The sequence below is a fragment of the Vigna unguiculata genome, chromosome 9 (assembly GCF_037176805.1).
Source record: "Vigna unguiculata cultivar grain cowpea cultivar isolate G323 ecotype 2 chromosome 9, ASM3717680v1, whole genome shotgun sequence".
Taxonomy (NCBI): domain Eukaryota; kingdom Viridiplantae; phylum Streptophyta; class Magnoliopsida; order Fabales; family Fabaceae; genus Vigna; species Vigna unguiculata.
In genome coordinates, this window is record NC_140800.1 from 28,081,115 (window position 1) to 28,094,909 (window position 13,795).

Here is a 13,795-nt window from a genome sequence, read left to right on the forward strand (position 1 = left end):
TTATCAATAGAGATATTATATTTTGTCAATGGTTTGTTAGGATTTATTTTCTAATATTAATTAAAAAAAATTCAACCAATATTAATTAATACTTTTTTACCAATATTATTAATTGGGAGAACTTGTTAGTTGATTTTGATAAAACAAAGTTGGTGAAAAACAAACTTGTTAGTCGAACTAAAAACCACTTCAATTTACATAATTTGAAAGCTTTTTGAAAATATCATATGAAAAAATTTAGACGAACTAAATCACGATCAACTACAACAAATTATTAATATTGACACTTTTAATTTTTTAATAACTACTTATTATTTTAATAACCTTTTAAATTTGATGGTAATTAAAATACTTTACCGTTAAATCCATTAAATTCAATTATTTTATCCAAATAAACGTTTAAAAATAAAACAGTTTAAAGTAACATCAGATGAATTAGATACATTTGCATGAGTAAGAAATTGTGAAAATGTTCATGCCCTCTAAAATGGAAATTTAAGGAAATGAGTGATGGAATTTAAAACTCTTTAGGGTTTAGGAGGCTTTTAGTGGAATTATGAAGCCTTTTAACCAAGGAAAATGAAACATGCCCTATGTTATTTTGCACTTTTAGAAATAAGAAAGAAGGAAGATGGCATATGTTGACATTTTTGTATTTTGTGAAAATTATTTTCCACCTTAACCTACTGAAGATTTATTAAGAAAAATAGCCACTCTTATATCATTCTAGTTTTTATCTTCCACTATTGAAGTGGCATTTATCGTACACTATTACTTCCTTTAATCTATTTATTTTTCTAAAAATTCAATTTTGAAAAGATGAACCAACACTACCATCAAAATCCTAAACAAAAACCAAACTCATATTTATCTTAATTTTAAGTATTTTATAGAAAATAAACCTTCTTTAATTCCTAAATTTTCTGCAATATTGAAAAAATTACCTTATTAGGATCCTAATTTCCAACCATTTGAAGTAAGAAAAAAAAATCTTACAAGATGCACATTATTTACTGCCCAAGTTAAAATAAAGATATATAATAAGTACGAAGATTCATAATTAACTCTTTAAATCATTTTGAATTTAAGTGTCTGCAATTAAGACTAAAAGACACGACACACTGGAGAAAGAAATTTTCACAAAATCCGCTAAAATTGAATATTGTTGTAATGAAAATGATTAAAAGGAAAGTTCAAAAATTGAAATCATTACATCAACTACTAGAAAATAATTACAAATAAATTAACTTATTTATATTACAGTTTAAATGAGTTCAACTATTTAATTCCATCACAACTTTCTTTGTCTCACTTGTCGAATGGCGATTTTAATTTTATTTTTTATTTTTTAAAATGGCGATTTTTACTACGAGCCACCCCTGCATGGTGCTGTGGCCGCTAAGAACGCTGCCCCGGTAACCAAAACACAACAGAAAGAGAAAGAGAAAGAGAGAGAGAGATAGAGAAACTCTTCGTTCACATCACAACTCTTCGTTTATGCATTCATTCGCATCATCATCTTCATATTCAATTTCATCATCTTCATCCCAACCCTATCCAATTCAATTCTCCAATGAATTCCTTCCGCGGATCACAAAACCGAAACAAACACGCACCAATCCCGCGTCAACCCGGATCCACCACCGATGACAAACCCATGGATCCGCCGGCAGGGCCGCCCGCATTGCGCTTCCGCTCCCTCTCAAACTGCGGCCACAGCCGCCCCTCCGCCTCCCGCGTAGTGCAGCGCTCCGCCTCCGCGCGCATGACCCGCCAGCACACCACCACACGCGGCGAGGTAATGCTCAGCGACGTCGTCGGGAACGGCATCTCCGGCATCCTTCACAAGTGGGTGAACTACGGGCGCGGGTGGCGCCCCCGCTGGTTCGTCCTCCACGACGGCGTGCTCTCCTACTACAAGATCCACGGCCCCGACAAGCTAGTCCTCAACCACGACGTCGAGGACGGCTCCATGGTCATCGGCGAGGAATCCCTCCGCCGCATCAACAGCCACCGTCACTGCCCCTCCCGCCACCGCAAACCCGTCAGCGAAATCCATCTCATGGTTAGTTCTCTCTCTCACTCTCTCTCTCTCTAAAATCAAAGCTATCGGAATTTTAACCCTAATTATCAAGTTACGTTTTGATTAGGTATAAGATCACTCGTAAACGTTCGTTCATTCATGTTACGTTATTTTAACACAAACAGCATAATAATCAAGTTTAATAATCTGAAACACGTGATCAACAGTTTAAAAAGTAAGTTATTATAAAATATGCATAGACGGTTTAGACACATTAATTTCTCATTAATGAAATATTAATTTGATATATAACAGTATTCATTAAATTGAAAAACTTAAAGACCTATTTTATCAATTGATTAATGTCTCTATATTTTGTTTTTTGGTTGAGGTTTATGTTGATTTTTAATATAAATAAATCTCTATTACTCAGTTTGGATTAACAAAATTATATAATAAGAACCTGCCTAGTTATTCTCAGTAAATTTGAGTTTAGGGATGATAATAGGTTAATCAATGGATAGTAACTTTCAGCTCCATTAAAGAAAATCGTCTTGTTATGCGAGTAATTTTATACTCACATAGATGGATGACGTGAATATTTTTTTATTCTTTTTTTAAGTTTTAAATAAAACTATTTTAAAACGTATTCTTTAAAATGCAAACTTAAATTAAAAATGTATTTTAAAAATATAATCTAAATAAAATAATATATAAAATATTCGTATCAATTAAATTATTGTTTTCAAAAAGACAAATTAAGTAATTGCTCAACAAAATATGTTTAATATCATTATATACATTTAAAAAACCTTAATTTATAAGTTTAAATAAACATATAAATTTGTAAAATTCAATTCTTTAATTATTAATAGTTTTGTCATCATTAACCTTATTTTAATCACTTAATTCTAGAAAATTATTCGTATACAAAAATATTAACGAATAAGAAATATTTATATTTACATACTCGTATAATTAATAAACATATAATTAAAATACTTATTATTATTTTCATACATATATCTATTAAAAATACATATCTGTGTCCATTGTCAATTTTTATCCGCTAAATCCCCTTCAAGGATATTTTGCTATCCTTAGTCCCAATCAAATAATTGATTTTATATATTAATTTCTTCAATAATTATGGACGAAATTATTTAACATTATTTTTACTCGCAACAAAGTAAGAGAAACTAAAAAATATTTAAGATATCTATAGGTTGTGTTGAAGCAGATATAAATAAGAGAATAACAATAGATTGATGATATAATGTAATAAAAAAAAGAGAGAGAAAAAAGAAACAATGAGTTAATTGTGTTTGAATTAATAGTCAATTGAACTAACCACAAATAGTTTTGGGGAAAAGACTTTTTTGATACTATTAGTTTACCATGATCTTTATGGGGATAAAATAGTTAATTATAGTTTTGTGGTTAACTCACCCATAACCTATCTATTAGTTTCTTCCAAACCAAAATCATGGTGAGTTTAGCTTGCTACATCACATACTTTGAATGGATTTGTTTAAATACTTAAGCTTTCGAGACCGTGTGTTGTCAGTGTTCTTCTAACAGAAGTGAATTAATTGTTCAGTGGTTCAATAGTGTTGTCCATTTATTTTTCATGTTCATTGTATACATTTGTAGGTGTGTTCGGTGCAAGAGAACAGTTCAGATAAGAGGAGGTTTTCTGTGTGTACGGGGACGAAGAAGAGACTGCATTTGAGGGCGGAGAGTAAGGAAGATAGAACAATGTGGGTGGAGGCAATGATGGCAGTGAAGGACATGTATCCTCGGTTGCCCAATGCAGAGGTTTTGTCTCCCGTGGCATCAGTGGCTATTTCCACTGAAAAATTGAGAGAGAGGCTTTTAGAAGAGGGTTTGAGTGATGCTACAATCGGGGAATGTGAGGAAATCATGAAATTCGAGTTCTCTCAGTTGAAGAAGCAAATGGTGGCTCTCAAGCACAAGCATTTGCTACTAGTGGACACGTTACGCCAGTTAGAGGTACTCGCTTCATTGTGTTTGTGTGAATTAACCAAACCGTATTGTAATATGATATTCATTCCTTCATACATATAGTCAGAGAAAGTTGATTTGGAGAACACACTTATCGAAGACCAAAGGCAATCAAAGGATGGAGCAGATACTCATCCATTAATGCTAGAAAAATATAGCGGTACGTGCATTGAAATTAATGCACTCAGTTTATGTCATAGAGCACTTGTTCATTGAAGTAATACGGAAATATAAGGCTAGTGAATGTTGAACTTCATCCTTATTCATATAATCTTTTCTTTCTCTTGCTTTCTCTTCGTCTTTAATCGAACATATAATCAAAATTATTAGAATGAATCTGAATGTAGCTAGCTTTTCAGTAAGCACACCTTTTGCCATCTTCAACTCATTAATTAGCACACTGGTTCCTCCTTTCTTTTCAATTTATAATGCACATTTTTCTGCAGTAGTATATCTCATGTTATGCTTTGACTTCTCTTCGTTATATAGTTTTGCATTGGTAAACCAAATTATTCAGAAACTTCATGTTTTACGTATTTTGTTTTCTCCTCAGCGACTTACTTTTACTTCTTTTGCAAAGCAAATTTTAGCAATGATATTTTTATACCACTACTTGTATATGTCTCTTCGACCTCATTTCTCTAATTTCTTCTGATTACTTTTGTAACATTAGGTGTACCATTTTTTTTTCTTCTCTTGGTATCTCTTAGGTGTATGCAGTTACTGATAGTCATCAATTTTAAACATGAACTATTATGATTGTGACAGAGGGAAGTGGGGAAGATTCTTCTGATGAGCACGATAGGATGGATCCTTCAGACGATGACGACGATGCATTCTTTGATACATGTGAAATTCTATCAACAGGCTCTGATCACCTGAGATCGTGCCATGATTCTGAGCAGGATGAGACTGGTCCAAATGAGATATGTGATGAAAAGTCACCCATTGGATCTGTTGGATTTAACTATCCTCATATCAAGCGACGAAAGAAGTTGCCCGATCCTGTTGAGAAAGAAAGTAGCGTCAGTCTATGGTCAATCATAAAAGATAATATCGGGAAGGATCTTACAAAAGTTTGTCTTCCAGTTTACTTTAACGAGCCTCTCTCCTCACTACAGAAATGTTTTGAAGATGTTGAGTACTCTTACCTTCTAGACCAAGCATATGAATGGGGTAAAATGGTTAGTTTGCTAAATCTTGTTATTTAGTATAGATCATTTATAGTCAGTGTCATAATTCACTAGGAGTTGTTATGTGTGAGATTGTCACATACATACTTATTTGTGCACAGGGTGATGGTTTGAAGAGGATGATACATGTAGCTGGATTTGCAGCTTCGGCATATGCTAGCACCAAAGGTAGAAGTTGCAAACCATTTAATCCACTGTTGGGAGAGACATATGAAGCAGATTACCCAGACAAAGGCATTCACTTTATCTCTGAGAAGGTACAAAGATATTTTCATTCATATAATTCCAAACCATTTATATTGAATCCTTCATGATAATAAGCCATAGACTTACTTATCAATAGCTTGGCGTGTTATTTTTTCTTGTGTAAAGTGGTTTAAAGAAAAATACTTACGCTATTCATCTTGAGATAGGTCAGTCATCACCCCATGATTGTAGCATGCCATTGTGAGGGCAGGGGCTGGAAATTTTGGGGTGACGTCAATTTAAAAAGTAAATTTTGGGGTCGTTCAATCCAGCTTGATCCTATTGGTGTATTGACAGTGGAGTTTGATGATGGAGAAACCATTCATTGGAGCAAGGTATATATAGTTTTTTGCACGAAGTTAATTAGTAATACTTGTACCTTCCAAAATACACTCTGAATATTAGCTAATTCGTGTTCTATCACCAGGTAACAACATCTATTTACAACCTCATTTTAGGAAAACTCTACTGCGACCATTATGGTACAATGCGCCTAGAGGGGAACAGTAACTATGTATGTAAGATCAAATTCAAGGAGCAGTCAATCATTGATAGGAACCCTCACCAGGTGCCCTTTCTCATATCTTATTTTTTATGTTCTTATTTGGTTCCTTTCAGCTGATGTATTGGTCAAAATTAAAATGTGTTCGATTTTTTTGTACTATGACGTGTGCCACACCTGTGGCTTTTGGACAAAAGTTGCATTTTAAGTCGGAGAATTATGTTGGTAGTATGTTATTTTGTTCACACCTGTGGCTACTTACTTGTTTAGTAATTTGCCAACATATGATTCCTTGTTCTCCTTCCCCTCTTCAACTTGTTGCATGTTCTGGTTCCGAAATTTTCCTACGTGTTTTTAGTATCAGAAATCTTTATTAGAGATTGACGAACAAAGTTTAATACTCGGAGGATTTTTCAGGAAACATTACACACTTGCCTCTGAAGAAGTTTTCTCTAGAAATAGAAGTACAGAAGAAAAGGGAACAAGTGAAAAGTAAAATATTTATTGGGATTGCGACCCCCCTAAAGTACAAAAGATAAAAATTGTACATGGTTTTTGACTCCATTCGTTGTTTGTTATAAATGATAATTGCACTAGGAAGTTAAACTCGCGTAGTAATTTTAATTTCAATCGACTCCTATCAATATCACTGTTCGATTTAAATTACTATTAACCTAATGTTACAGTTCTATGTTGTTGAATCAAATGAATTCATGTCAGTTTTAGCTTGACAGTGGATTCCCACTTTACCATTTTCATAGGCTAAAGAGATGTAAGATTACATTATGAATTACATAATTTTCTTTAGTATATATAGTCCACAGACATATTATGTAACTTATGCTTTGTAATTTAAGTTCTGCTGCAGATTCACGGCATAGTGGAGGATAAGAAAGGTAAAACAGTGGCAACTCTAATTGGGAAGTGGGATGAGAGTTTGCACTACGTAATTGGAGGGAGTTTTGGGAAAGGAAAAGGGTCCAATGAGTCATCAAAACCACATTTTCTGTGGAAGAAGAACCCGCCACCAGAGCACCAGACAAGATATAACTTCACACAATTTGCTATTACACTCAATGAAATCACACCTGGACTAAAGGTGAGTATGAAATCACACAATTGCACACTGAAATTTACAAAACTGATTTTCCAATTTTTATCCAAATACAAATCCAAACTCACAATAACAGGGTAACGCTGTTCATACTAAATGTTCAGATCTCTTGTTTCATTTTAAAGAATTGATCATGCACTGAAAATTGATTTTAAATAGCTTTTCCGTTCCATAAGAAAGGTATAATAATTTGTACTGCTTGTATAAAAGCATTCAAGCATAAAATGAATTTGATCTAAAACCATTACAGTTCAGTCAAAAACTCATGAGATAGTAAATAATCATGCAGTTTAATGGAAAATCACATCAACAACGAGCAACCAAACACATTGAAATAATGTTGTTGGTTTGTACTAGATTCTGACATTTCGTGTTAACAAACAGGAGAAGTTGCCACCGACAGATTCAAGGCTAAGACCTGATCAAAGGTGTTTGGAGAATGGACAGTATGAAATGGCCAATTCTGAAAAGTTGCGGCTGGAACAAAGACAGCGACAGGTACAAATGTTGCATTATTGGACCCTGTCCTGTAATGAATTGCATGATGTTATGCTGGCTAATATGCTCTCATTCATTAATAAACGAGAGACTCTCCATAATTGCAGGCACGAAAGATGCAAGAAAAGGGTTGGAAACCAAGGTGGTTTGCTAAGGAAAAAGGCAGCATCTCTTACCGTTATATTGGAGGGTACTGGGAGAGTAGGGAAAAGGGGAACTGGGAATCCTGTCCTGACATTTTTGGTCAATTCTCAACCGATACTGATGCTACCCCAACTCCATAAATTGTCATCCTTTTATACCTGATATTTCTACCTACTCCCCCTAACACCACACCCTTTTGATCAAAAATATACATTCCTAACCATATTTATGATCACAACTTCTTTTAGCATTCAACAAATATGGTTGATTAATGCCTTAGTGTACAGGTATATATATATATATATACACGTACAGAAACAGTGGTTCTCACTTCTTCTCAACAAGGCAACCTCCCATTTCCCTGTTCCAATTGGCAACAACAACTTCTTTTCTTGCTGTCAGATGCTTGTTTCAAAGTTGGGCTTAGAAGGGATGATTTGGAGCTTTGTATGAAAGTCATAGTTCGTATCCTAATCATTTCAGTGTCACGACATTCCACACTGTGGAATAGAATTATTAAATGAATATGCACCTATTTTAATGCTTATTCTGATTACCCATTCAAACATGTTTAACTGTTTACACACGTTCATTCCAATTTGGTGCAACTTAAATTCAGTAAGTAGTCTACAACAAGGCACAACAGAAAAATGCTGCGCGTGCATGAGAAAACACAACTGACTAGAATGTTGTATTTATTTATTGTTTTTATTCGACGGAAAGATGGGGTAGTTGTGTGAAAATTCTTGTTGAAAACTATTAAGAAAAACAAGGGAGAAACAGTGATCTTTTATGTATAGCAGCTGCCAAAAGATCAAGCCGCTGGGCCTGTGATCCTTGAGACCAGATCATGTCAAAGAAAAAAAAATGGAATTTTCAGTACTTTGTGCTGTGAGAACAAATAACAAGTTAACAATGGGGGCAAAAACAAATGCTATCCACCTGATTTCTTGTTCAGTAGCGTGCTATACATCGTGCAAAATAAACTTTTGCAAACCAAAATATTTCTTCAAACATTTATATCTGACAAAAGACTTTGTGATATACTATTATGAAAGTTAGGTTAAAAGAGGAGTTTTTTTTTTTTTTATCAGCAAAAGTAAAAATATAAATAATACCCCTACCAAAATATTTCAGTCAAAGTATGTATAAATGGCTAAATCTCATATATTAGATTTTCTCCTACCAAAACACAAGAGTAGTATGTATAGCAGGGATATTACACCTTATAAATAGGAAAATGATATTTCGACATATATATTTCGACATATATATTTGACACAATTTTGATATATCGTACGTGTCAATTATTTTTTAATTCAAAATTCATTTTCTTTAAGTTTGTGGGTTGATCTTGCACGTGTGGGTTTTAAGAGAAAATGACATTGTGACCAACACATAAAGAAGAAAAAATTAAGGAGCAAAAGAACAAAGCAACGCGAAAAGTGAATAAGAGAGGAAACAAAGCAACACCATTCAACGAGCAAACAGAGAGAATCATCATATAGCCACCATATTTACCCACAGGGAAGCATTTTGTGGTGCCACTACAGCGATAAGAGAAGCAACGATTGCGTTTTAGGGTTTTCGAGAGCCATCATTGGCTTATCACTGTGCTTGTGAGTTCATTTTTCGATTGAACATTTTTTCAATTAGTTTTTTGCATTTGTGTGTGTTGAGCAATTGTTAGGGCATTCGTGTTTGAGAATTTTAATTATTTCGCAATGGTATCACGTTTGGGATTTTTGGTACAAACTTGGTCTACGATTGGGTTTTTATATTTGATGTTCTTATTATGTAATTTTTTATGTTGATTTGTTTCTGCATTTCGTGCAATGTAAACAAAAAATAAATTATGCAACCAGCACAGACACACAAGTGGGGATTCATGTGAACATAAGTGGGGAGCTGCGTTAGGTTTTTCGAATAATAACGTGTTAGTTTTATGCAAATTTATTTCCGCCATTCATCCAAATCCAAGTATCTTCGAGAATATGACTTATTAATTAGGACTTAGAAGTTACTCTTGTACATTTATTGTATTGTGGACCATAGTAATGTACGTGAAATTTGAAATGAATTGTATTTGTTGGACTAATTGTAAATGACATATGTATTGTAAATGGATTTGGTATTACATATGTGCTGAACAATATGGTTTGTAGATGATAGATATTCTGTATAAATTTTGGAACTCTAACAGATTACATCATTGGTGATACCTAAGTTGTGAATAATGTGTACAAAAACCCCAACGTAGGTCCACACTTATTTCCACATGGCTCCTTACTCTTTAAGCATATCTGTTTCTGCCATTCGTGCAAATCCAAGTATATTGGAGTTGTCAATAAAAGACCAATTGTGGAACAATGATGATATATTGAAGGAACACTGTTTTGGTGGTTGGCGATGTTAAATGATTCGATGAAGATTAGTAGGAACATCTTAGTGTTCTTATGGTCTAAATAGGTTCAAAGAAGAGGTGAATTTGATGTTGGTAGGGAGGAAGTTAAATTTAATTTATTAGATGTTTGTTTAGAATTATAGCTAAAAGTAATGGGATTAACATTATCCCATTACATTATCCTACCACAACTATAAACAAATGTCCATGGTTGACAACATTGTTTGTTTATTTGGTGCAGGGCTTACAAATTGGTTTTGCCGACATCATAAGAATGGAGTGGAGTGCAAACTACTTTTGTCAAAGACTAGGAACTCAACCAAATTTGGAAAGGACTAGAAGCAATTGTGCATTGAATGACCTTAAGGAAGGAAACATGTTGGTCTTTGAAGTTGACAATGTTGAAACCGAACAAATAATATATGTCTTTAGAATAATATCATGTCTTTTGTATTGATGAATTTTGTTAGTTTTAATTGTGTTGTGTGTTGAAAAACAATGTTTGTAATGTGCAATATACAAAATTGACTTCTTATGTCTTCATGTATGTCTTATGAATGAATGAATTTCAATTTATTACCCATATGACGTTATAATGTGCAATAATATTTACTTTTAAAATAAAATATGGGTGACTGAATTGAATAACCATTTATGGTTAGGTGAAATAATACTAGTCTATGTTTTGTGCACTTCTTGAAAATCAAAATAATCAATGAAAGCTGCAGTGAAATACATGTGGGGAGCCACATGCAAATAAATGGGGAGTTACTTTGAGATTTTTGTACCCATTCTGAATGGTTTTAAAATTATGAGATACCATGTTGTACGTACCCCATATGGACTTCAGAAATGACACTAAAGTTCTTAGTTATAACATAATAATTCATTGCATTGAGTCTTAAGCAAATAATTAAATGCAACTGAAGTGAAATATATGTGGGGAGTCATGTCCAAATAAGTGGGGATTTAATTTATAGTTTTTGTACAAATTGTAGACATATATGGAATTATGAGACATCATGTTGTACGTACCCACTATGGCTTTCATAAATGACACTAAAGTTCTTAATTATAACAATATAATTCATTGCAGTAAGTCTTAAACAAATAATTAAGTGCAGCTGAAGTGAAATACAAGTGGGGAGTCGTGTTCAAATAAGTGGGGATTTGCTTTATGGTTTTTGTATAAATTATAGATAGTTGTGGAATTATGAGACACCATGTTGTACGTACCCAATATGGACTTCACAAATGACACTAAAGTTCTTAGTTATAACACAATAATCCATTACATTGAGTCTTAAACAAATAATTAAATGCAGCTGAAGTGAAATACATGTCGGGAGTCATATTCAAATAAGTGGGGATTTGCTTTATGGTTTTTGTATAAATTGTAGATAGTTGTGAAATTATGAGACACCATGTGTACATACCCCATATGAACTTCACAAATGACACTAAAGTTCTTAGTTATAACACAATAATCCATTGCATTGAGTCTTAAGCAAATAATTAAATGCAGCTGAAGTGAAATATATATGGGGAGTCATGTCCAAATAAGTGGGGATTTGCTTCATAGTTTTTGTACAAATTGTAAACATATATGGAATTATGAGACATCATGTTGTATGTACGCACTATGGGTTTCATAAATGACAATAAAGTTCTTAGTTATAACAATATACTTCATTGCAGTGAGTCTTAAGCAAATAATTAAGTGCAGCTGAAGTGAAATACATGTGGGGAGTCATATTCAAATAAGTGGGGATTTGCTTTATGGTTTTTGTATAAATTGTAGATAGTTGGGGAATTATAAGACACCATGTTGTACGTACCCAATATGGACTTCACAAATGACACTATAGTTCTTAGTTATAACACAATAATCCATTACATTGAGTCTTAAGCAAATAATTAAATGCAGCTGAAGTGAAATACATGTGGGGAGTCATGTTCAAATAAGTGGGGATTTGCTTTATGGTTTTTGTATAAATTGTAGATAGTTTTGGAATTATAAGACATGATGTTGTACGTACCCAATATGGACTTCACAAATGACACTAAAGTTCTTAGTTATAACACAATAATCCATTGCATTGAGTCTAAAGCAAATAATTAAATGCAGCTGAAGTGAAATATATGTGGGGAGTCATGTCCAAATAAGTGGGGATTTGCTTAAGACCATAAGAACACTAAGATGTTCCTACTAATCTTCACCGAATCATTTAACATTGCCAACCACCAAAACAATGTTCCTTCAATATATTATCGTTGTTCCACAATTAGTCTTTTATTGACAACTCTAAGATACTTGGATTTGCACGAATGGCAAAAACAGATCTGCATAAAGAGTGGGGAGCCATGTGGAAATAAATGTGGACCTACATTAGGATTTTTGTACACATTATTCATAACTTAGATATCACTAGTGATGTAATCTGTTAGAGTTCCAAAATTTATACAAAATATCTATCATCTACAAACCATATTGTTCAACACATATGTAATACCAAATCCATTTACAATACATATGTCATTATAATTAGTCCAACAAATACAATTCATTTCAAATTTTAAGTATATTACTATGGTCCACAATACAATAAATGTACATGAGTAACTTCTAAGTTCTAATTAATAAGTCATATTCTCGAAGATACTTGGATTTTGATGAATGGCGGAAATAAATCTGCATAAAACTGACACGTTATTGTTCGAAAAACTTAATGCAGCTCCCCACTTATGTCCACATGAATCCCCACTTGTTTGTCCGTGCTGGTTGCATAATTTATTTTTTGTTTACACTGCACGAAATGCAAAAACAAATCAACATAAAAAATTAGACAGTAAGGACATCAAATATGAAAACCCAATCGCAGACAAAGTTTCTACCAAAAACTCCAAACGTGATATCGTTGTGAAACAATTAAAATTCCCAAACACGAATGCCCTAACAATTGCTCAACACACATAAACGCAAAAAATGAATTGAAAAAAGGTTCAATCGAAAAATGAACTCACAAGCATAGTAATAAACCAACGATGGCTCTCGAAAACCCTAAAACATAACTGTTGCTTATCTTATCGCTGTAGTGGCGCCACAAAATGCTTCTCTATGGGTAAATATGGTGGTTGTATGACGATTCTCTTCATTTGCTCATTGAGTGGTGTTGCTCTGTTTCCTCTCTCGTTCACTTTTTGCGTTGTTTTGTTCTCTTTCTCCTTAACTTTTTGTTCTCTTTATTGGTCACAATGTCATTTTCCCTTAAAACTCACACATGCAAGACTAATCCACAAATTTAAAAAATCAAATTTTGAATTAAAAAAAAATTGACACGTAGGATGTGTCAAAATTGTGTCAAATATATATGTCGAAATATCATTCCCGTTATAAATACACAACTTTCCGGCGACAAGGCATGTCACACTAGCATATTTGAGGTTTGCAATCCAAGAAGCAAAAATGTTCGTGTACATTGTATCAGGATGAAAATACCACTACAATTTGTGTTTGCATCCACTCCTTGACTGCATATCTTGTAATGAAAAAAGAAGAGTCGTCCTTTATTCCCTTAGTTGTTCTTCCTTCGTAGGTAATCATGATATCATTTCATGTACTCCTTCACTATATAACTTCTGCACA

General features: G+C 33.4%; 1 protein-coding gene across 1 annotated transcript; it reads left to right on the top strand.

Annotated features, from left to right (window-relative positions):
- Nucleotides 1-1,352: 1,352 nt before the first annotated feature.
- LOC114164660 (oxysterol-binding protein-related protein 1B-like) lies at nt 1,353-8,594 on the top strand. The gene is made up of 10 exons (XM_028049397.2): nt 1,353-2,065; nt 3,677-4,036; nt 4,112-4,208; nt 4,817-5,232; nt 5,343-5,498; nt 5,655-5,822; nt 5,915-6,055; nt 6,858-7,088; nt 7,488-7,601; nt 7,709-8,594. Exons 1-10 carry the CDS (start codon nt 1,574-1,576, stop codon nt 7,883-7,885), a joined length of 2,352 nt encoding a protein of 783 aa, XP_027905198.1. The 5' UTR covers nt 1,353-1,573; the 3' UTR covers nt 7,886-8,594.
- The last annotated feature ends 5,201 nt before the right edge of the window (nt 8,595-13,795 follow it).

Bases quoted from the DNA above. Each gene is read 5' to 3' on its own strand.
- LOC114164660 (XM_028049397.2), top strand. From the start codon at position 1,574: ATGAATTCCTTCCGCGGATCACAAAACCGAAACAAACACGCACCAATC. The intron at 5,823-5,914 runs GTATATATAGTT...TTCTATCACCAG, and splicing joins AAACCATTCATTGGAGCAAG to GTAACAACATCTATTTACAA. The intron at 7,089-7,487 runs GTGAGTATGAAA...GTTAACAAACAG, and splicing joins AAATCACACCTGGACTAAAG to GAGAAGTTGCCACCGACAGA.